General features: G+C 40.6%; 1 protein-coding gene across 18 annotated transcripts in view; it reads right to left on the bottom strand.

Annotated features, from left to right (window-relative positions):
- Window positions 1–10,006: 10,006 nt before the first annotated feature.
- The window catches only part of SPAG9 (sperm associated antigen 9), a 71,765-nt gene continuing 57,285 nt past the window's right edge, over window positions 10,007–24,486 (bottom strand). For 11 of the 18 annotated variants that reach the window (XM_033139160.1, XM_033139163.1, XM_033139161.1 and 8 more), the window contains 9 exons: window positions 23,963–24,043; window positions 22,976–23,043; window positions 22,256–22,404; window positions 20,635–20,806; window positions 19,776–19,889; window positions 18,000–18,038; window positions 16,769–16,945; window positions 14,769–14,915; window positions 10,007–13,670 (listed from right to left, as the gene is read on the bottom strand). In XM_033139160.1, coding sequence (XP_032995051.1) covers window positions 13,555–13,670; window positions 14,769–14,915; window positions 16,769–16,945; window positions 18,000–18,038; window positions 19,776–19,889; window positions 20,635–20,806; window positions 22,256–22,404; window positions 22,976–23,043; window positions 23,963–24,043 — 1,063 coding nt within the window. In that variant the 3' untranslated portion in view covers window positions 10,007–13,554. The remainder of the gene's footprint in view (window positions 13,671–14,768; window positions 14,916–16,768; window positions 16,946–17,999; window positions 18,039–19,775; window positions 19,890–20,634; window positions 20,807–22,255; window positions 22,405–22,975; window positions 23,044–23,962; window positions 24,044–24,486) is intronic. The other 7 variants (XM_033139167.1, XM_033139168.1, XM_033139169.1 and 4 more) reach the window with 1 other exon arrangement.

Raw genomic sequence — 24,486 nt, 5'->3', positions numbered from 1 at the left:
TTTATGGCCTGAAATGGAGAATGAAAAAAACAAACAAACCACCTCTTACCATCAGTGTTGAACTATCTATATATCCCTTTGGTTGAGTCTAAATCCTGTAAACATTATTCCAACAGGTTTTTTTTTTAATTAAAATAAAAATAGTTTCAGAAGAAGAGTGGATTCTCAACTCTTTCCCTACTAGCTGTTTTCCCACTCAAAATCACACACACACACACGGCTCGGCTCTGGTGGCCAGGGCTGAGCTGGCGTGCAGGCTCTGTGAACCCTCTGCACCCCATAAGCGCATGCCTGGCCTGGCCTAGGTAGGTTTTCTGACCTCGGGTGCCAGAAAAGGATACAACGCCACTGCTTGCAAAGCCTCTTCTCCCCAGTAGGCTGGGGTGGGAGGAGGATCTCCTTAAGGAGGAGCCCTTTCCGAATCTCCCTTCCCACCCAGCAGCAAAGCTGGACAGTATAACACGGGTAGGCAACCTAAGGCTCGGGGGCTGGATGTGGCTCAATCGCCTTCTCAATCCGGCTCGCCGACGGTCCGGGAATTAGCGTGTTTTTACGAGTAGAATGTGTTCTTTTATTTAAAATGCATCTCTGGGTTATTTGTGGGGCATAGGAATTTGTTCATATTTTTTTTCAAAATATAGTCTGGCCCACCACATGGTCTGCGGGACGGTCGACCAGCCCATGGCTGAAAAAGGTTGCTGACCCCTGCTATAACACCTTCCCTTGCCATCTTAGCAGGAGGGGAGGCGTTCTGCAGGGCTTTGCCTCTGGTCCCCAGGGGCAGGGGAGGCCAATGGCAGACCACTCTGCCACCGCTGAAACCTCCCATACCTGTGTTGCTTCAGTGGTGGCAACAGGGTGGGCAGCCAGTTGTGGGGGGCACCACCTCTTGTGTTTCTGCCATCTGGGGTGGCTGCTTCACCCCACCTCATGGGTGGGCCAGCCCTGCTTGGAAGAATAGTTTTGTGGAGCTGAAAGGACTTCTAACCCTTTAATAGAATCACAGTTCCTAGAGTTTCGTAGCTGAGACCCACAAGAGTTAAATGGTTTTTTTAAATGAATAGCATGAGCAGGCTGTTGTGTTCTCTGGCTAATCTTTTCCTCTCTGGAAAACATAGGGGGGCTGGATGGTTCCAGGTCAGGGATAAGGTACTTATGCTTCTGCAAATAATATTGGACTCCAACTCCCGTCAGGCCCACTCAGCATGGCCAATGATCATGTGTGGTGAGAGTTGTATTCCAGCAACATCCAGAGGACATCAGATTCCCTCTCTCTGTTTGAGGTAGAGATCCAGGGACTGTTTGTTTCCTGGACCACATGGGGTGTGGGTGGGTGGGTGGGAGTAGGGATGCACCCTACCTACAGAATTATTGTAATTGACCAAACAAATTTTAATTGATAATTAAATTTGCTGCCCAATTAATTACCAATGGTTTTTTCTCTTGATTAAAAATACTAATAAACTAATCAAGCATAGTACTTTGGAAATTTTGCACAGCATTACTCTCACTAACTCCTGCTTTATATGAGGACAGGATATGGCACTGTAAGTGGCAGTTCAGGCCTGCAATTATGTTCTTACTTTGGGGGAGGGGGAGGGAACAACTTTTTTTTTGTTTGCTTTTTAAAACAAATGTGCAAAAAATGAAATGAAAGTATGTGAAATGCACATTTTTAATAGTTTATAACAAGCATCCCTTATTTCTGACATTTTTGGCTCTTTGCATGTCGTATGGTGAAAAGCACATTCATGAGATGCCAAAATTGAACAGCCAGCCTATTGACAGCAAGTGTAACAAGAGGGCCCCAGATATACATTTTGCTGCCATAGGTCTAACAGCCAGGTAAGCTTAGGGAGACCACCTGTTCCCTCTTTCAAGTGTTACGTGAAGGGGGAATGATACAATGATAAGCTTATGCTTCTCCTGGAGTGGTTGTTCTTGGACCACACCATAGGCACGCTTGGGTCCTGCTCATTGGCTAAACAAATATGCAGTATGTTCCAAGTTCGGGATGGCAACCACTCAAGCGCAGACAAGGCTGTATAAGCTTGTGCCTGACTACAGATGAATAAGAATGGCACTGCTGGATCAGACGAACTATCCATCTATTCAGTCTGTTCCAAGATCAGACAGACAGATAAGCTCTGAGCACACACAAGCAGGGCACAAAGATGATAGCCTTCCCTATTGTTTATTGTCAGCACCTGCTACTCAGAAATATGCCGTCTCTACACACCGAGGTTCCATTTAGCTGCCATGATTAACATACCATTGAGAGACACCATTCCTTGTGCTTTTGTCTAATCTCTTTATTAAAAAATAAAGTAAGCTGGGAGGCTGGTCCATTTGAGCACATGAGGCATTGCCCAACCAACATCAGCCAACCCAAACTTGCCTGCCTTCTTATATATAACTAGTGCAGAGGGTGGCACTCAGTGTTGCCTGCAAGGAAGTGGATGGGGACAAAACTAGAATGAGTTGGCATTGTCCGTCATTGGCTCTGGCTGCAGCTACCGTTGGTTTTCCCACCTTCTGCCTACCAGTCACAATGCACACCAGCCACCATGAGCCATAATCACATTTTGAGGTAGTAAATTCCAGAAGTTAAAGTTCTAGTACTGCAAGAGAGAGATTCCATCTCCTTCCATCATTCATAATTTTACAAACTTCCACACAAAGTCCCTTGCGTAATCTTTTGGGATTAGGAACTATTGACTTTTCAGACTCCCATCATTCCTATGACTATTGTCCTTGATGGCTGGGGCTGATGGGAGCTGGAATCCAACAATATCTGCAGTGCCACAGGTTCATCATCCCTGTAAAACTAAAAAGGCCAGAACATTTAATTTGCCCAATAGAGAATGCACTCAGGAAGTTCTTGCTACTTCCTGAGCAGCCAAATCATCCTCAAATGTTTCAGGGGAAGAAATAGGAAAGAACAAGCAGCCTTTATACATGTATCTCTTATGTCATACCACTAATTATCAGTTTGGATACACAGAGCCATTCCCTCCCTCAAATGAAATGACATAGGAAACCACAGCAGCCTTCAGGAACATGGGAACTATATATGTACACAAAGAAGGCTTGAGGTTGCATACCAGGACACTGTGTGTTGTAACATACTATGCTCTTATGTAATAACGTTGTGTTTTGATTTTTCCATAATGGATAAGAGGATTGCTCCAGATAATTGAAAGAGGCAGAGTTTCAAAATAAGTGTCCTTTTAATTACTGACAGTCCCTTTATTGCTTTTGCCATTCATGCATACCGGTTTTATTTAGAATAAGTGATTCAGCTAAAAGATAAACATGTTTATTTCAGCCTCTCACCACTGTGTTATTTCCAGGCATGGTGTAAACCAATGTATATATTCATGTCTTTTCAAACTGGAATGAAGAAAGAGAACATGAATTAGGAAGATTAGCAGAGCAGTAAATGAATATTGAATGTTATATAGGAAAATGCAAGAGTGCCATCTTGTGTTCAGCAGGAATGACAATGATTGCAGCAGTCTACGTCTTCAAAATGTATTTTAGGCAGATGGAATCTTCACCTATTTTATGACTGCTGATCTTTGTAGCCAAGGCTCCCCTTGCTAGTAGTTTGATAAATGCGTTTGAACATAGTTTCTAAAAATATATATTCCTAGATCCGTAAGACTGGAACGTGTTTATGTGTCTGAGTCCCTTGATTTTTTTTCTTTTATATGCTCTTACATGTTTTTCTACTGCTGTTTTATTGGTTTACGCTGTATTTGTTTTGTTTTTCTATTGTATACCACTTGGAGGTGTTTTAAATATTAAGCAGTTTATTAATGGTTCTAAATAAATAACGTTCACAAGGTTAATAATTTAATAAAGCCAGGATTACTTGATCTTGGTAGATGCCTCAGAAATACCTCAGAACTCTCCCCCTCTGCACTCCCTAAACATGCTCCGGGGAATTTGGGGAACACTCAGAGCAGGTTTAGGGGGTGCAAGGGGGGGAAAGTCCAGTTTTGTGAGCAGACCTCATTGCCCCCCTAGTGCTACATTGAATTCTACCCATGGCCTCTTGAGTGTCAATTGTTTAATAGTTTTAGCCTCCCCCTCAACCTAAACACTTTCATTGGATTACAATTCCAATACAAAACAACAACAACAGCAATTCGAGTTTTCTTGTGATAAAGCTCACATAAATTGTGTGAAATCTCCTCAAACCTGCCTGTGTTGTGGTTTGCGAGCAGCCCGAGAAAAAGTGAGCTGCTTTCAGTAATAGTATAAATGAGCCAGATTTGGGGGTGGGGGGCAGGAGTGCCAATTGACATGGGCCTATGATTTTGAAGGGGCCTACTCCAAGACTCCCTGGCATACCCTCCAACTTTTCTCCAATGGAAATAGGGACATCCCATTCCATAATGATAGTTTTACTATTTATACCCCACACATCTTACTGGGTTGCCCCAACCACTCTAGGCAGCTTCCAACATATATAAAAGCATAATAAAACATTAAACATTAAAAAAACCTTCCCTATACAGGATTGCCTTCAGGCGGCTCAGGGGTTAAAACAACTCCCTCCCCTCCAACTTTCTCATATGAAAATAGGGACATCCTAAGGAAAAGTGGGACATTCTGGGATCAAATCAGAAACTGGGACGGCTTCTCTAAATCAGGGACGCCCCTGGAAAATAGGGACACTTGGAGGTTCTGCCCTAGTAGATGCAAAGGGGAAATCATTGGTAAAGATTATTGAAATGGGGCCTACATTCCCCATCTGGCCTGGGCCTATTACAAGGTTTTCATGGTCTTGAGTATAAAGAACCTACTTACCTGTTCTCAATAGTCCAGTAGTCAACATGAATGGCATTTACAGATATGCCAAATAAGAGTCCATAACAATTTCTTTGCACATGTATCCATTTGACAACAAGCTGGTGCACGGATAGGATTTTGCAGTCACAAATCCTAAAGAACGGAATATGACGTGTCTATGTAGGCCTACTCAGTCTAATTCCTCCCACCCATGTCTTGTTCCATGTCTCCCAAAACCTCCACTCACTCATCCTGCCTACTTTATCTCCTCACAGTAGCCTATCTACAAAAGCCATTTCAAAACTATCTGGCTGCGAGAGATCTCCTTCCTACATCCTCGGCTTCTTTACAAATGAAGCCTCTCCTTCAACAATATTTATGTATTTAACAAAATGTATATACCGCTTGGCTGTAAGAACATCTAAGCAGTTTATAAAAAATGGCCTGTTTTAGCAGCCTGTGTAACCAAATGGTGGAAGCTACCACACTTTCTTCTTGTTTCACTGATCAGTGCCAAGAGTCAAAATACTCCTGCCATAATCTTCTGTTCCACCCACTCCGAAACAGTAACAGGACTGGCTTGCCAAACATGCTGTATTTTTATTACATAACCACAGCTACAATTCAGGTAGAAATCAAACAGCTAAAACCTATCCCAAGAGAAGCTTCACATGGATTTCAGCTTGTTATACAGATGTCACAGAACATTTAGCCACAAAATGGTGGCAACTCTTGGTATTAAAATCCACTCATTCTCCATCCTGCAAACAGCTCTGGAAATAAGTTGCATACACTTAACAGAGCAGTCCAGTTTCTCAGGACAAACCTAGCTTATTTACCAAAAATTGTGGCTGTTCAGGACGTTTTCTAGAGCAACTTAGTCGTTGGTAGTAAAAATGAGTGAAATTGGCAAGAACTAGAAGCAAAATTTTGGACTAATCCTTAAGAGGAGAGAGTCTCCCAAAGCTACCCATTTATTTTAGAAGGCACTGTGGTAAAGACTGTGCACTTTTGTGGGCGAGGCTGAAGGGCTTTGACTTTTAAAATACTTCAGAAATCAGTTTATGGCCCTGGCCTGGTTCCAGGTCTGTTCCTCAACTTTGAACATCCTGACACCTTTCTCAAAAAGCAACTTTAAAGTATTTCTGTTCTTACCTTCCTACTCTTTTACCTCAAGTCAGAAAGCTCTGCCTGCTCCTGGAAGAGCTGCTCCTGTTTGTCCCACACGGTCTCCTTTAACAACTATCTTAGAAGCAGTGGCAGCTGAATCTTGTCACTCAACCTCAAACAGGTTGTATCTGTTAAATAATCAAGACCTGTGGGCACAGAGGAACCTGAGACTAGGGTATTTCCCCCTCTCCCTCTTCAGGCTCTCTAGTTCCCAATCCTCCCCGCCCCCCCCCGCCCCCCCCGGTGTCTTTTATTTAAAATATGCAACTCTCTTTTGGTGGGGGGTATGTGTCCCTACGTCATTTAGAAAAGTTATTTTAAAAAAATACAGTAAATAAATGCTACAATGTTTCACAAACAGGCTAGGCTGTACTCTGAGGCAGATGAGATAGTACCAAACTTCTTAATCTGCAGCCTGAGGTAACTGATGCTGCAGCAGCCATAGACTCATGGCTCCATTCCTCCCTACAACCCATGTTGACTGTTTCCGAGGCATATTACCAATAAGATATACAATGCTGTTTAGGTCCCTTCCGCCACTCCAACTCGTGTCTCAGATTACAATAGCACCCATAAGGGGCTGGAGAGAGCTGCTTTGCAATGTGAGAAACGCCAACAACCTATCAGGCTGTCCGCCATAGGAGGGAGAACACCACTTAGATGGGTGAAGAGTCATGCTCAAACCACAAATAACTTGCCACTGCTTCCTGATTTGTTCAAGGGCAAGCCAAGATAAGGAGTGACAGAGGTACATTGGGTTTATCTTTCAACTTTATTTTTAAACCAAAAGCAGCACGGGGGAAGCCTGAGCTTGAACAGAGAAATGGGGGTGGGAAGGAGAGAAAAGACTCTTTAACCCTTTTATCTTAAGCCATTTTTTTCTGGCCAAAATAATCCTTTGGTTGTTTTTTATCCTGTGAAGGGGAAAATATATAGAGGTGTGTGTGTGTGTGTGTGTGTGTGTGTGTGTGTGTGTGTGTGTGTGTGTGTGTGTGTGTTACTGCAGGCAGAAAAGCAGTTGAGAAGAGTGAGAGGGATCTTAAATGGAAATAATGAGGGAAAGGATTAAGCAGCCACCTCTCTGTCTGTTCCCTTCCTCTGCTTTTTTTAATGTGTTTTATTAAAGATTTTCTTGGTTTACAAGAGTATGTGCAATGTCTCTCCTTTTTTCAAGTAACATTTTTTTACAGATCAGTTTCATTTGTTGAGACATTAGAAAGAAAAGGGGGAAAGAGGTGGAGGGGGGAGAGGTGAGTGGGGGTCAGGTCGGGTGGCAATGTTTCTATTTTACTTAATATATGTGGGGTTTTGTGTCGGCGTCGCTTGTGCAGGTTCTCTGCTATTCACTTGTGTTCCTTTGGTTGTGAGAGGTTGGGGTTGGCCTAGGGTTTTTGTTTGTGATTGGCTGTGGTGATCTTTGTTTTCATGCGTGAGTGGGGTGGGTAGGTGTTTTGGATCAGGTTAGCCATATTGATTCGTATGCTGTTGGTGAATTTTTTGTCATTGTCTTGTCGGGCTGTGTATGTGATAAAGGGGAGCCATACCGGGGTGAAGGCGTCTTCTTCTATTTGTCCCCGTGTCACTTTCAGTTTATTGGTTAATTTTCCTAGTAAGGCTGTTTCCCATACTATTTGGTACTATTGGTCCATGCTTACTCCCGACAGGTCTCTCCAGTGTCTGGTTATGATGTTTCTGGCTGCTGAAAGTAGGTGGGTTATGTGTGGTGTAAATGGGCATTATTGTCTTGGAAGATGTTTAGTAGAGCCAATTCTGGGGTGATTTCTAATACTTGCTTAGTTATTTTACAGTTCCCTTCCTCTGTTCAAACTCACAGCTTCCAGAGACTACTTTGGTTTAAAAATAGAGGCATATGACTGCATGTCCCATTAAGTCCAGCCCTCTATCTTCACACCTCTGCATCCCTTTTTGGGGGCCACTAAGGTACTGCAAGCCCAAAGAAACAGAAACATCTGGTTTGCAGGAAATGACTTATTTTCCTTATAACCTTCCAGAAAGTATATATTTCAATGTCCAACATTTTAACTGCTTGTAAAAATCAAAATAAAGCTCTTGTGTAACAGGTGATGCCAAACAGAGCAGCAGAAACTTTTACTTTTGTAAAGAGACTTTGGTATAAGAGGCAAATCAGCCCTCATTCATAGTCTCACATTCTCCTCTTGACCTTAATAAGTTGATTTATATTTTCACTTCAGAGACTCCAACAGCCCATCATGCAAACTGGCTTAACTGCCAAGTCGAGCAGTTTGGCAACATGGACAGAAAAAAGTAATGCTCAACTCCAACTTTTCCATCCCAGCTGGAGTCATGAGGGAAATCCTACTCATGCTTAGACTATGATTCATCAGCTAATTTTTGGCATATGAGGGCCATCTATTTAATGAAGAGAAATGATGTTGGGGGGGGGGGGGAACAAAGATAATGAATGGTGGAACTGAGTTTTTAAAACTGCAAACTGGATTTCTCTGACATAAGTGCCCATGTAACAAACTCAGGGAATTTCCACCAGATATGGAAATACTTTGCTGGGAACTGACAAAACCTAATTTGAACTTTGGAAGTTAACACTTAAAAAAAATTACTACTACAAACACAAATTTTCATTGGGAGGGGAAAGTTTAACCTTTGGTAATTTGAACACAAAGTATTCTGCTGGGAATCCTATTCTCAAATGCTGACACTCAAAAGACTGATCTACAACCCAGTGGCCAATCACTACTTTTGGACATCACTGGGGCAAAGCATGGGGTGCCATAAATTTATGGTATCACCTCAGAATAGAGTATGATCTGTAGTATATGCATATTTTTCTAATGAAGTGATGGCCGAACAGCACCACAATCGTCTTCAGATTAATCTTTGTAATGGTTACACCACAGAGCACTTCCTAGCACCCAAAAGGATGGTGAACTCTGGTTTTGAAGTACGATACTCCTTTTACCTGTCAGTTGACTAATTATCATCCACAGATCACTAGACCAGAATGCTGGGACCCCATATATATTCCTCTTGTTGTATCTCTCTCAAAATATGAGGAAAGTAAATCCAGGGTTTTAAATTGCAAGTATAAGAGATAATAAGACTGAGCTTGGTTTGCACACCTACATTTTTACCACATACCTGCTGATCTTAACCACTTTGCTCCTTCCCACTAGTTGCAGAAAGTAATTCCTGGCTTAGCACTATGTCTGATCCAAAGCTATGGTTTGTTTGCTTCCCCAAAATCTATAATCTTTGGTTCAGACATAATGTTAAATCAGGGATCGCTGTTTCTTTTGTGCATCTAGTGCGGAGAATCAAGAGAGCCCAGATTGGTGTATTCATGGTAAACCAGTGTGTGTAAACTGGGATAGTTGTTAAGACTTGGACTATAAAGAACTGGTTTCACATCTCTGCTCAGCTACAAAATTCACCAGGGCAAATCACTCTCTCTCTCAGCTTTGCCTATGCAATAAGGTGGGTAGAAATCCTTGAGGGAAAGATGGTAAATGTAAGAAAAAATAAAAATGGCTGATACAGTACAATTGTTATCTAAGAGAATCCTATGAGATAAGAGATTGATATATAAGGCTTTTAGGTTAGCCACATGATATCCTCATTACATACAGTTAATGGGGGTGCAAGGTGCCTGCTAGAAAGCACAAAACTCCAAAGGGTGCATTGAATCCTCCTTTCTCCATGCATCTCTTCTACCCAATAATGACATGCAGACCCTACATACTTCAACAATATGAATCAATGGGTGCTTACAAAATGACATTTGGAGTTTTGTCTTTTCATTATTGTTGTTAAGTGGCTTTTACCATGGCCAATTTGGTCAGGTAAAGTATGGGGTCGCATAGATATACATTTCCTTAACCACACAAATCCATGTTGAATACATGACAGCATAAAAATCAATCTGTGGTCATCTTTGCATTGCTCTTGCAAAAAGCTATTTCTGGCAAGATGGAATAAATCCTTAATTATTATAACCTGCACTCATCACAGGGGTGTAAGAAAGACACTAAAGCAAGGGTGCGTTTCATATACATATTTATATATATTTCATGTACAAAGTTACATTCTGAACCCCCAAGGATTCAATAATAAATACTGAAATAACTTCACTGCTATATGAGCTTTCTGGCTCACAGAAAGAAGCCTCAAGTTTTAAACAGACAGCAATTTTAATGCTGCAGTATCCATCTCAAGGTTACAGAGGCAATTAAAATTCAGCATAAAGTGTCTAGACAACATTTTCAGAAAAATTAAAGACCATAAAATGTGTTAAAACATGTTTAAAAGATTGAGAAATGTGCAGCAAAGAAATTGTTACGAGGGAAGGAAAAATATTTAGTGGATAGAACAAAGTTTTGAGGTGCAACATAGGTTGTTACAATATGGCATAACCCTGTTAGGAAAATAAAGTTAGCATCCACAAAGAAATGTGTTGGTTTTTTCACTCTGTGTCATTTTTACAAATTTAGGATCTTTATAAGATCCTTTATGCACAGGGTCAACTGCAAGAGTGCCAAGTCAGTTTCAGTCCTTTGGTAACTTTCATAATACTCACATGGAAATAAATATTCAGTTACACATTATCTTCAAGACACCATGTTCATTAGAACAGTTAGCATATTAGAAGATTATAAAAACATTTTGTAGTTACTAAGGCAGCCTATGATAAAGTGTCTACACTCTGCCAGCTCTAACTGATCCAACGCAGGAAGACCTTACAAAGAAATGAACAGTATGGCAGGATATATAAATTTCATTTTACCTTTTACCATGCAAGACACATCTATTCAGACAAATCATGTGCTGCATATTTTTGTGCTTGAAATGCTCTCTCAAACTATTAACAAACTGTTAACTATCAAGAGATTCATTCCAACTCCTGATTTTAGAACTATGAGTACGTGATACATAAGACATTCTCAAAACAGATTATTCTTTTAGGCAATCATTTGATGCATGAAATTTAGCGAGCTTTACCACCTATCATTTAAAAAGTGCGCTGGAACAGGGAGTGTTTAAATCTTAGTGAATGGTGGTGATGCCACCATCTAAACCTGCTATTCCTTAGGACAAGGGATACATTTAAAAATAAACAAGGGAAAGTGAACATGTGCCAATCTCTCACTTGCACTGAAAAATAGTGCTGAAGTCTCTGCTGGACCATTGGCTCCTCTGCTGTGAATAGCAGTTGACTCGATGAGAACAGAATGGCTCAGTTTACTCACTACAACTGGCAAGCTATTAAAAATGCTACCCAGGTGCATCTATTGTCTGACAGCAGTGAAGCACTTCAGAGAAATAGCTCATTAAATTTTATTTTTTTAAAAAGGAAAGCACCACACTAAAATGGAAAAAGTATGTTTTTCCAAGAATGTGAATGTAGCGATTCAGCCACCCATAAAAGATCTGGAGAATACTTTCCAAGAAATCATACCATGAAAGGATTACAGAGGTGCCCACAAGTGCTGGATTTAAAGTTGATGGGCTCATGAAACTGTGAAGAATTAGTGAGCATTTCATTTGGACACACAATATTACATGCTGTACATACAGCTAGGAGTGGTTAGTATAAAAGCCAAAATGTGTGTCTTGATACAGTTCTCTGTGCCAAGTTAGGCACATGCAGCAAAAGGCCTCCCCCCACCCCCCACCCTGAACATCCTCTCCAAATTGAATTGTATTCTCTCCAGTGTTGGATAAGTGTTTGGATTTGCAACACAAATGAGTGTGGTGTATTTATGCATGTGAGAGCATTTTGGAAAACAAAGAAGAGAAAAAGCTACATGCTTTTCTGGATCTTCCATAGGGTTTTTAGATCAGGGTTCTTTTTCTCAAATTTTCTAAACACAGTTTAGCCATTTGAAAATGTTGAGTAAATTGTGATCACTTATCGCTTTTGGCATATTGGAGGAAAAAATTCTATTACCAAAGACATTAGACATTCAATAAATTTTAACCACACATTTCATGGTCTAAATACATACCAGAACTTATCTGTTGTGTACAAAATATGGTGCTTAAAAAGTATTTATACATATAAATCTATAACCAATAGACCTGAATGTTGTTTTACTAATTTTTTTTAATCAGGTAAGACACTCATTTCTTTTTTTAAAAAGCTGCCTAAATAAATATTTACACAATAGATCTCAGCTTAACATGATTTTAAAAAAATTAATGTGTGTGTGTGTGTATATATATATTATATATAAATACATGTTTCCTTGATAGATCACAAACTGCTCCTATTGCATAAAAATGTTTAGGCAGTTTTTCAAGACTGTTCCTTTTTTGTTATTTGAAACACTTTTGAAATTCTTCTATTCTGTCACTAAAATCTGCTCCCATCTAATGGGAATAGCCACAGTCTCTTGGCAGGTACCAGGTGAACATTAATATTTTAATTCATACTTTCCAAGAAATGAAATATTAGGAAGCTGCTACACCTTTTAAGGAATTAAAAGGATAGCATTCAATTGGGGAAATCTGTAGCAAAGGAGATCACTCTATCCAAAGCTTGTAGTAAAACAGAATGAGTTGGATGCAGTTATTTTTGTTTCCTCAGACTCGGGGGTAGACTCCCAGACCATTTACAGTGATTCTGTCCCATTAGTGTAAGTGACCACACCAATGCAAGTGATCGGCAACTCTCTGCATACAATTTCACATACACAGTTAAACGGACTATGAACAACAATGCATCTGGAACCAATTTAGGGGCGATTTCAAAAGCTCTCAGCTAATTTGCTCCCTGTTTGAGTCTGTTTACGTCACGTATCATGAACCAGCTGGGATCCAAGATGATAGGTGTGCAAAGGTGACCTATCCTCTGCCCAAGGAGCATACAATCAGGCTGCAAATAATTCTAAGAATGTCCTTTGAGATTAATCAAGGTGGGAACAGCTTGATTACGTCCCTATGTCCCAAGTACATAGGGAAACTAGGAAAGGATTCTCCCCATAAAATACCACAATTCTCATTATTAAGGGCAGTACTTTTCATCTTTAGTGCTACTGGCAATTAAACAAGAAAATTTATGTTATCAGCCCATGGATCTTGATATGAGCAAAGCACATTCAATACATCAGGGCAAACAAGATTGGTAGGATTTAGAAGTGGAAAAAATAAAGAACTTACATCTTGTTTTAATCCTCACCGAATGCACAGAATGACACTTGGATATAATTCATCTGATATTTTTGAAACAGTACACGGGAAATAACTTTGCTGTTTTACTCAAATGTGCAGATGAATTCAAGATGCTTAAAATAAATTTGTAGTAAAAAGTGACACCATAAAATAAATTGAATTCTATTGCAGTGGGGCATTTGGGAGACCTAATTGCTGTACAGCTTTTGTCTGGGGAAACCAATTTGTTCTTGCTACGTAACACTGATGCAGTAAAACAGCACAAGCTGATTTCTTGTATTGTTAAGGTTTGAGAGGTATGTGATATAAAGTCAAATGGCAAAGAAATGCTCAAATGTAGTGAAACGGGTTCCACAGAAACAAAATGAAAACAAAAGACATGCAAAAGCTTTTTCAGTCTCAAGCCGCTTTCCGAGCTTATTCACTGCCGCACATAACCTGCCACACTATCAGGTGGCTCCTCTCAGCTTTGGCTACAGAAGGCTCTAGTTGTAGTGCCTCTCCAAGGATTTCTGATTCACCAACTTCATCACCTGAGAAGGAAAGCAGAGCATTTTAGGTGAACAGGCGATTCCAGGGGATACAAAGAAAAGCTGCAGTAGCCCATTAGAAATTTGAGTCCAAAGAAAAAACAGCCGTTGCCTGAACTGAATGAAAACAGAAATACTACTAAAATACACCATGTTGCAGGTTATGTATGTATGTATGCACGTAATAGCACACATATAACCCATTGCCATCTGCTACCCTCTATGTCTGCAATGGTACTGCTCAAGTTTAAGAACCAGAGAGCTCTTAAAGAATGTAACAGTAGCCTGCCCCTAACACAAATGGGTTTCTGTTCTCATTATTATTTATTAAACTGGCTAGACACATTTGAGAAGCAACTCAAAGCGGCTCCCAACAATAAACAAACAACACATACATTAAAAAACCAGCATAAAACAGTGACAGAAAAAAATCTAAACTCTTTTGCAGTCTCTTGGCAGTAATCTGCAACAAGGGCTTCTGGAAAGAGCGTACCAGAATTACTAGGAACAAAATTTGAATAATTTGTATAATTCTGTACAATCTGATTTATGAAAAGGGGGAGGGGAAATCAAATGTTCTGAATAAATGGGATTTTAAAAAAAAGGGGTTTACTAGCTATAAACTATGGAAAGGGATGGCAACTATAGGGAACACAGTGCATCAGGTTCATACCTTCATCGCCACATTGCTATCAAAACTAGGAACCCAGAGTGGGATTAAGTGGAAAATAGGGGAGGCACAGTGATGAGATTAGTTATCAATGGCTTCCATGGAGTTTTATGGGACACAGTGAACTGACTGCAATTTGAGGCACAGCCAGAGGTGAAGTGAGTAGTACCTGCCGCTTGTTGAGGATGTTTGATGACCCATCAGGCCAGAAGAAGATTTTTCATTTCCAATCCATTGATATGGATAACCCAGCCTGTCTAAATTGTCACTGATACATGTTCATCAACAATACAGAAATGTTGTTTAGGGAGCTTTGGGAAACCTTCTGAAATCAAACCATCCTCAAATCTACTTATAGTTCAAGGGGGAAAGAAGTGATCATATCTTCTAGCATTTTATTGAATTGTTCTGAGTTAATTAAAGGTTCTTACCCATCCTGAAGTCAATGTACCCTTCTCCTCCACTTATCACCAACATGGATTTTAAGGGAACCTGGCTGTTGGATTCCTGTGCAGATAGGGCAGCTTTATCACTGGGTGGCTCTGGGCCTCCTCCTGTCTGTGGACAAATAACCTGACCTAATGTTGGGGGGAAAGCATCAACAACATTATGATTTATGGAGTACTGTAGTTTGACAAACAAGTTTCCTGAAGTGATTAAGCAGATGCTGGCAAACAGCCCCCCCCCCCGAAAGAAAAACCCTTCTTGTTGTATTACAAAAAAACCTTAATGACTGTCACTCCCTCCTTCACTACTAAGTGTGTTTGACCTTCTTGCTTAGATAATCTTAAACACCTTTGCTAAACTATTGTCATCTCTCATGAAGCATGAAGAGATATTGGAAACATTGGGACAGCATAAATTAAGGTAGCATTCAGTTTCGCGTGGACAGGCGGAGTCCCCCAAACCCCAGGCGACCCCTGAGCGGAATAATGACACAAGACAACGTGCTATGGGATTAAAATTGGCCACAACTTTATTAAGATTCAGATGTAGGGAGACCTTGGCTCAGGCATTGGGTGTTTATCCTTCCCAGCCCCCAGCTGGGAATATTTGGGGATTGGGCTGGCTCTGGAGAACATATGTTCAAGCAGAGAGCCTGCCCCCCCATTCGCCGCCACTGGTGGGGGAGAGCAATAACAACCTCTCGGCGTATGGCCAATGCTTTCCCCAAATACCCCTTTAATGGGAACTCTGATATCACCACCACTCTGGGGGCATGGGGTCACTGCCCCACGCCCCCCCCCCCCATTTAGGAAGATGACTAAAGGATTCCGCCCAAGGCCTGAAACCGCCAAAGTTGTGATGTTTTGCTACGGAAAAGGCAAAACCTCCTGCCAATGCAGGGAAATTCCTTTCCGGCCCTTCAACAGTGGCCTTGACATAGCAGCGCCTGCGTACCTGTGGAGAAGAGGTTAACCTGCAAAATTAAGAGTTAATTCAGGGAGTGGAGGGTGGGAGAAGCTCTGGAGCCCGACTGCCGTTTCCCCAGGTAAGATACGCCTATTGTGTGGCTGGGTAGTCCCTCCCCTTACCTGGCCAATCCCCTGGCAACACCTCCCCCAGGCAGGATTGGGCGCTGGCTGAGGTAGGCAGAGACCTCAGGTATCCAGCCTGGGGAAGGCGAAGCCAGCACCGAACTAACAGGAGCTGCTCTGGGATCCAAGGGGGCTGTGTGTGACCACGCAAACATCGCCCATTTGATGTGTGGAGTGGTCATTATGACGACTTTTAATGGTTTTACTCTCTGTATGGTTTATTTTTATGCACACTGCTTAGAAATGCTAGTGATTAAGTGCCTTTCATAAATATATATTTCTGAGTAGTGACACGTTACTTAACGTTCGCACTGTATAGGTAACCCGCTTAAAATTAAAACTATGGCATTCTTGTGAAAATTGAGAGATGCAGCAAAGCTGGTATCTCTTTCCCTGAATATTAACAATATTGAGGGTAGTATTGATGGCTGGGATTCAACGAGGCCTTTGAATTGCACCTTGCTGGTACAATTGGTTCAGCAGTCTGGCTCTTTTGTTGAAGCAACTAACTATACTTTTTCCTCCTGCATGAGATGATGGAACTGAAAAGCTTGCCAATGAAGCTCTAGTCAGTTCTTGTCTAGACTCTGGTAATCATCTCCTTGCTGGTCTTTCCATCCATTCACCAGCCCGTTTGCACAACAGACTTTCATTGTCCTCAATGAGACTTCCCCTTCCTTTCTTCCCCCCATGCCAAAACCTGCTCCAGATGTTTGGAAGTTCCTCTGGAGCAGATTAAGAGTGCCATGGGGAGCTACAAGAGGGAGGAGCAGAAGGGAGAATTGTGTTTTATCTGCTAGTACCATGTGGAATATCATCCATGACTGTCACACTCAGCACTTTAACTGTAAAAAAACTGAAAACTGAATGGAGGAGTCCCACACAAAACTTACCAGGTACTGCAACGAAGAATTTAACAGCATCACGATGCCCATGGAAACAAAGTTGTGCATGTGCCATTGAACAATATGGTATAAAGGTCCCAGGTGTCACTTTATCACTGTTTTCATCACCATATACACGTATTACGCTGCCTGGACGGTTGCCAGAACCTGCTGCTGCTTTGTTCGCTAGGAAGAGAGAAAGGAAATATTTCTCACTTGAAAGGGACAGCTGCAAATATGGCAAAGTTTGGTTTCATCACGAAACCGCATGGTTACCAGTCTAGAAGCTAAAGCCAACTTAAATAAATAAAACAAAAGGGCAAGAAGATGCCGTTTCAAGACAGAGCTGGAAAGGAATAAGACAGCATGCTTAGTTATTTGAAATACCTCAGGGAAGAAAGGGAGTAGTTTGCTAGTCTAGCATAAATTGTACATTTTTGCAAAACAAACAAAACAAAACTTATATTCACAAAAAGTATGCATGTCAGATTTTTCCACAGGGGATCCACGGACTGGGCTTATCAATGAAATACAGACTTCTAACATAGGTAAATGATGCTCAAGAAGGGAATTCCAGAGGATAGTTTTGTTAGTCTGCTGTAACCAACACTCCAAAGTTCTCTGGCACCTTAAAAACAAACACATTTATTGTGACACTGGCTTCAATGGACATGTCCACAAAGGCTTTTCCCCAATAAATTTAGCCTGCCTTTAAACTGCCACAGCATTCTCTTTTTAAAGAAAGTATTTCTTGGCAATCATGATTCTTAGATCTCTTAAAGCCAAGAGTTGGGAAGGAGAGAGAGGCAATGAATGGGGTGTATTTTAAGTCCTTAGTTTCAGTTCCACAAAGTGATTTTGCATGCTAGACACACAAAACTATCTCCACACATAATAGTATCAGAAAAGGGAAAGAAATGTGATTTGTAACGAGAGAAGTATGATGTGGATTAATGACACTTATAAGGTTATGATATTACAAATGGTGCTGGAAGAAAAACAAGAAGCCGGCATGAAAAGTTCAGCTGCAACAAAAGATGAAGACACTAAACTGCTCAGCGGGTTTGGTGGTCATTTAGCAAACATAAAAACTGCAATGCAGGTAACCTCAAGTGGAAAAACGGTTTAGGAACATACAAGGGGGGGGGGGTAAATTTTAGAGAAATGGGAAACAGCCTCAGAGTGGCTATTAGAGAAGCCTGAGAAAACAGAACTGTTTTTGTTTGGGATCAGCACTTACCCCTCAGCCCCAGTAAACGTCCCTGGTGGAGGATTACAGCTAAAGTAAGAAAGGAGGAAAGGGGAAAATGGATAGGTGTGACAGCAGAGGAGAAGGATTAATGAGAACCCACCACTTGTGTTCTGGTATTTGATAAGAGCTTTATATATTAAGCTCCTAACTACAGAAGGTACAATCAGAAGAAGATAAATGAACGTATTTCTTTCAGTTTCAGTGGCCAAAGGAAGTAGCAGGACCTTTAATATTCTGACACATTGGCAAACTGTGTTTCCCCTTTCTCTCTTTTCTTCAAGAACGGACACCTTCAAATTTGACAGGAATAAGACTGCCATCTCCTCCTCCAGGAAAGGGGGGGGGGAGAGATCCACCAGCTCTATTTCTCACATTTTAGTTTGTGTGCCAACAAGCAGTGGACGTTGTCTTAGGTAAGGGGGAGTAGCTGTCACCCGACATTTTGTCCCTTCTCCACCTCCATACTTACCTATTCCTCTGATGCTCCACTGATGCTCTCTAGGTGGTAAGGATAATGTCACAAACATTATCGCCACAATCGTTAGAACACCTTATATGGAGTTGGGAGCACCTGTTGCTAAAACAACTGGTGGTGGTAAGGATATCTGTCCAGCTCAGCAATCTCTACATATTCTTGCCTATTTAGTCCTAGAAGCATATATAAAAAAACACACCAATTCCTCTTTTCTATCCTCTAAAAAAAGGTAACTGCATTTTATAAGAAAATTGCCTAGGGTGAATGTAGCTGATTTTCGGGAATATTTTCACCATTTTAAAAACTGTTACAATTTGAAGTATTTGTTTTTAATTGAATGCACATAATTGCAATGCAAAACCGGACATTTAATGGATGATCAATGTAATGGTACAGCATGGAAAACAATGCATGTGGTGTTCAAAGCAACTGATATGAAAGAATTCATCATTAGCAAAATATACTATGACAACCCACAACAGTCCACCCCAGCATTACACCAATATTATACTAGAAAAGTATGCATTTTCAGCACAGTGAGAGAAAAATCTGTAGTTATTCAAACATGATTAAATAAGTATTCAAAAATGGGAGCCCCAAGCAGAGAGTTTTTGGGCAAGGATTTATGGAATGAAGTGGGCTGGGTATTAAACAAAATTTTATAACAGTTTCCTTAATTGCATGTACATTTTAGGCAGATCCAGAAAATAGTTAGAAATTGAATCAAGTTGTCCCTAGCATTTACAAAGCTCAGAACAGAAGCAGTTCCCTCTCTATGTCTGTTTTTCTAGCTACGGGCTGGGATTGTGGCAGCCAGAGAAGAGAAAGTAATCACCTGCAGAATCTATCAGGAATTCCAGAGCAAAAAGGGCAGAAGGACGAAAGCGGCAGGATTACAATTGGGTGGGGTCTATTGAAGAGGGAGGAGTGGTTGACGCAGTGGGAAGATGACGAGGCACAAAGTTGTTAGATAAGCCCCTCATTTGCTATTAAATTAAAAAAAAAACTGATGTGTTTTCCAAGGACTTACATCTAGTTTGCCCACCTCCATCTGCTTGCATTTGTGAATACAGAGGAGTACCATCAAATCTCTGAGAAGGTTTGCTATTTTTTAGTATATGAAACTGCCAGTCCCTGAGAATCCCTGTGAAAACTACAGAATCGGACCAGACTGAAATCAGAAAATTTACCAAAGTTGCTGGAGAACACCAGACATGGGCCAGCACAAGAGTTTATCTGGTCTGAAATATTGACACTCTTGTTTAATCTACTTTTCTTATTGCACTTACTTTCTGTTAATGGAATGGAGATAATGACGCCATTGCCTGTCCCAACCCACAACCGATTGCAGGATACCATAAGAGCTGTGATTCTCACAAATGAAAATCCTAGTTTTCCAGTACCTGAAACAAACACAGCAGCACTCATTAGAAACCAAAAGATACATATCTGCAAAAACTGTCCCCTTTTAAACCTAACTTTACTCCACGTTTTATAAACAAAAAGAGAAGTTCTGGAAACTATTTGTTCTTTTAATGACTGGGGTTCTTTAAATCTCCAAACAGTTCCTTAGCTCCATGGATGTCCCCATGTAGTTCAATGGCAGATACAATGCTCTGCATGCAAAATATCTCAGGTTCAATCCCCACATCTCCAAGTGGTGATGGGAAAAGAACTTTACTGAAAAACCTGGAGAGCTGCAGCCAGTGTCAACAACAGTGTCAACAAAACAAGCTAGCTGGAGCTTTTAAAGATTGAAATAAAGATATGAAGAGGAAACTCCCAAAGTTCAAAGTATAGTAAAGTTCAACTATGAAAAATGGCGCCTAACATTTCCTATTCTTCTCTTTTCCCAAGGAGACTGTTTCCTCATTTCGAAGGAAAAAATAAAGGACTTAGAGTGTGAAGTCCTTTATTTTGTAGTCAATGGTCTTCTTAGTGCCTCCCCGTTATGCCCTTGAAGGCCCCACATCTCATGTTTTCCTTAGAGGAAATCACACAAAAGACCTTACTACTATTTGTAGTACAATAGTACTACATGCCATCATTATGCAGTAATTTGTAGGGTGTTCAGCCAGCAACATAATTTGTCCATGTCTTTTCATTTGTACAAGAAGGTGACTTGTCTGATTCAAGCCAATGACTTACCTAGCATTTTGCTTACATAGGGTTCGATGTCGACATCTTGTAGATGCTGGTAAGTGTGAGCGTGATAAAGGCGGAGTGTGGAATCTAAACGGATTGACACCCACACTCCATCTCCCACCCAGGCCAGCTGTCTCACTTGGCTCTCCTTCCTTGGGTGTGCATCAAATGATTTCTGAAATGAATTATAGTTTAATTAAGGAATGCATAATAAAATACTTATCCAGTGCCTCCAGTTTACACATTACTAAGATAAAATAAGATCACATCTTTTCCCTCTCTCTCAGTAATACTGTTAAGAGAGGATCAGCAATGGATTTTTTGTTTAGTATGAATCAATGCAATAAAGTCTGCTTTAAAAAAAAAAATGACCCTGTGAGCCCCATCTCCTCCAGCTGTCCTTCAACAGACCAAAGGTAAATCTACTGAATTAGCAAGATTTACTAATGGCTATCTTCTGACAGTGATTTTCCACATATTCATGGTCATGTATTGTCGGAATACACTTCGTGGATCCGTTAAAGATCCGCGGTTATTTGTTTATTTTAATGGTTATTAAGAACTACTTTTCGTATCCTTCCACTTAAAAGTGAAAGTGGAAGTAAGAATGAAGAAACATTTTGCCATTAGGATTACTCCGCCTTTAATTTGTAGTTCCAGTGGTTTTTCAAAATTATCAATGGACGTTTATCCTGCTTCCCGCCTTTTTGGAGGGCAGCAACAGTGGTTTTATTGGTTGAAATATTGATCGTGATGTCATACCTGTTCCTAAATAAAAGGCTGAGGCTCCCCGCTTAGGCACGTTCTTTTACGTTTTTTCAGTTGAAGCTTAGTTCAGTCAAGTTTAGTTTAAGGGTTTTGGGAGCGGGCTGGACGGGCTGGATGGGTTTCTTTTAGTTAGGTTTAGTTTGCGGAAGATCTTTCGGTGAGGTTTTAGTTAGGCTCTTAGGTTTAGCTCAGGGCTAGATTTGCGGAAGATTTATCGGTCTAGTTTTATTTAGTTAGCATCGCGGAAGAATTGGCGCACAGGGACTGAGAGTTTAGGGAAACTTAGCTTAGGGCTAGAAAACGAGCCTATGCGGGTTTGGCCAAAGCCACAAAAGAAAGATTCGGTGTCTGTCGTCAATTGGGGAAAAGGGTAAAGGTTTCAGGATTTTTTAATTTCTTATCTCATGCTTAGACAATATCCTTGGTTTGGTTTCCTTTTTTACTAAATGATAGTGCAGGAGGTTACAAGTAGTTCCAGTTCAGATTCGAGGCATCCATTAGTTTTTGAGGCATTTATTTAGTTTTGAGGCATCCACTTACTCACGCACCTTTGGAGTCATTTTCCGTCTTACTCAGCAACCTTCAGATAGTGAGACTTGGCCGGCGCCCGTGCCCATACGCACGCGGAACGCTGGCCGCTTTTCCCCGGCAACTGGTACCTCGTGCGTGGGTAGCTTAGACTCACGCACGGGGAGCTCCAGCACCGAACCCCGGCAATGTATAACATGATCCTGCTTGCTTGGCCTTCATAGATGTTCTCTTTATGCCATATAATCTCATTTCCTACTTAACCTACTTTCTTCTAAATGAGTTTTCCCTGATTATTCACCAATTTTAAATGGTTGCTTTAACTTGCCTCTATTTTCATGGCTTTGGGCTGAACCACATAAATTTTGTTTCTGTAGCCGCACCAGACTTTATCGTGTACCACAGTCATACACCGGATTGAATGGTGAGGTCGGCCCAAATCTAGAAGGTGATAGTTTGTCAAGTCCCATTGCCCATCTTTAAAAGAAGAAGAAGAAATTAAGAGGTTGAGCAAACCTTGTCTGCAAATGTTAATTTGTCTACATGACTAAAATATGTATACTACTACATTTCTATTCACTTATTTTCCATTATTCAAATACATAACTTTATAGGGAACAGATAAAATCCATAATGGCATAAAGAAGCCTCTGTCAACCTGCCCTTAAGATGTTTCAGATCACAACTTCCATCAATTCTGACCGCTGGCCATGCTGGCTGTGGCAGATAGAAGTTGTAGTGCAAAAACATCTGGGTAGCACCGAACGCAGACATATCCAGACACATATGCCTTACATTGAGTCCCATCAGAGAAAAGGGTGGGGTATAAATAAATAAACTGATGGTGATGATGGTATAATAAAATAATGATGATGATGATGATGATGATGATGAAGGACTTCATTTTTTTGGTCAATATTATCCCAAGAATTACAAGATTTCCCACTGAGCAGATGATCTATAAAGGTCTGCAATGTATCCACATTTTAGAAGTAGACCAGACATATAAATATGTGGCAGTTCTAGGGTGTATAAATAGAAGACTTACCTACTCCTCTGTGAAATATTGCTAAAGTTCCATCTGCTAGTGCAACTAATACTATTCCTTTTACGTGTCTAGAAAAGAAAGAAAGGCAAAATGTATATTGTGAGGGCACTCTGACCATAGTAATAGATAGTTGTGCTCACTAAGCCCTGTCAACACTACACAGAAAAACACAAACACAAACACATCCTATGTTGGCACCCTCTCCCACCCCTAACAGGCGACCAGTGCATGCCATCTGTCTAAACTTCAGATATAAATGAGACTCAACTGAAATTTTTATGTTAATTAGCATACGAAGAAATGGTCCTAATACTGTATTAAATTTATTCATGGTCTTTTAAGCAATTGTTTTATCTCTTAACCAAGCCCCAAAGAACCTCAGTCAACTATTTCAGAGCAGGAGAAGTTTTATTGAGTGTCCTATTTTGTAAGACAATATGCTTGGCCACTACAAAAGCGCCTTCCTCCCCAAGCTTACACTATGGCACAAACCACTGAAGGAGATCAACAAATAGACAAAAACCAAACCACATACCCCAGAACAGGTATTGGGGGGGGGGTCACTCCCACAGCAACATTTTGTGCTTGTGATGTGGGAAGATAGATTTTTGTGAATCTAAATCTGCTCACAGACTGTCCTGCTAAACCAGCAATATTACTTAAAGATTGTGGGAAAATTTACTTGCACAATTTTCCCTCCTAGCTTTCAGTCGGTATGACATCCCAGCTACAAACATCCCTAGAAGGATCCTCAATGACAGCTTTATGATTGCCAACAAATACATCACTTTCTATTTTCTTGCTGACAATCCCAAGGTGCCATTGTCTTCTCCAAACCCCCCTAAAAAAAATCAAAAAACCTTTTCTGAACCAGCATTTCACAGAAGCTATTTTTAGTATAATTATTTTCTACTCAGCTAACTCCATTTTAAATTACAGAAATGTGAATGTCATTATGGAAAAAAAATTAATTTTATAGCAACTTACACTATACTGAGTATAGAATCTTTAAGTTTAATTGCATGAACACATTTTCTCCACTGAGCCACTGAAGAATGAACATATAAGCTGCAACGATAAAGTCAAATTAATTAAAAATCCAATATTCCAAAATCCATGTTAGCGTTTAAAAATGGCAGTATTGTTTATAGCTGTTAGCTTAAAAAATAAATAAATCACAAGTTGGCTTAAACATTACTGCTTTGCCCAGCCTGAATTAGGTTTTTTCAGTAGCTTAATTCTGTTCAGCTTTGCTGATGCCCTTTTCAGGAATCTAAACTTGCTGTCAGGAGCTAACGGATCATTTAATTCAAAATGCTAGTGCTTACCTTTAAAGACCTTTACTGAGGCCACAAACCCTTTTGGCGTAGTGGGCACATTTGGGAACTTGATAAATTGTTGTGGACACCACATGCGCGTTAGCCCCTGCCACCAGCAATTAGGGCTGGGCAAAAATGCTTTAGCTTTTTTCATGCCTAACAGGATGGAAGTGGTGTGATCTTCCTGAAAGA

The sequence above is a fragment of the Lacerta agilis genome, chromosome 2 (genome assembly GCF_009819535.1).
Source record: "Lacerta agilis isolate rLacAgi1 chromosome 2, rLacAgi1.pri, whole genome shotgun sequence".
Classification (NCBI taxonomy): domain Eukaryota; kingdom Metazoa; phylum Chordata; class Lepidosauria; order Squamata; family Lacertidae; genus Lacerta; species Lacerta agilis.
Note: the sequence above shows the minus strand (reverse complement) of the source record. Positions and strands in the feature narration are given on the sequence as shown.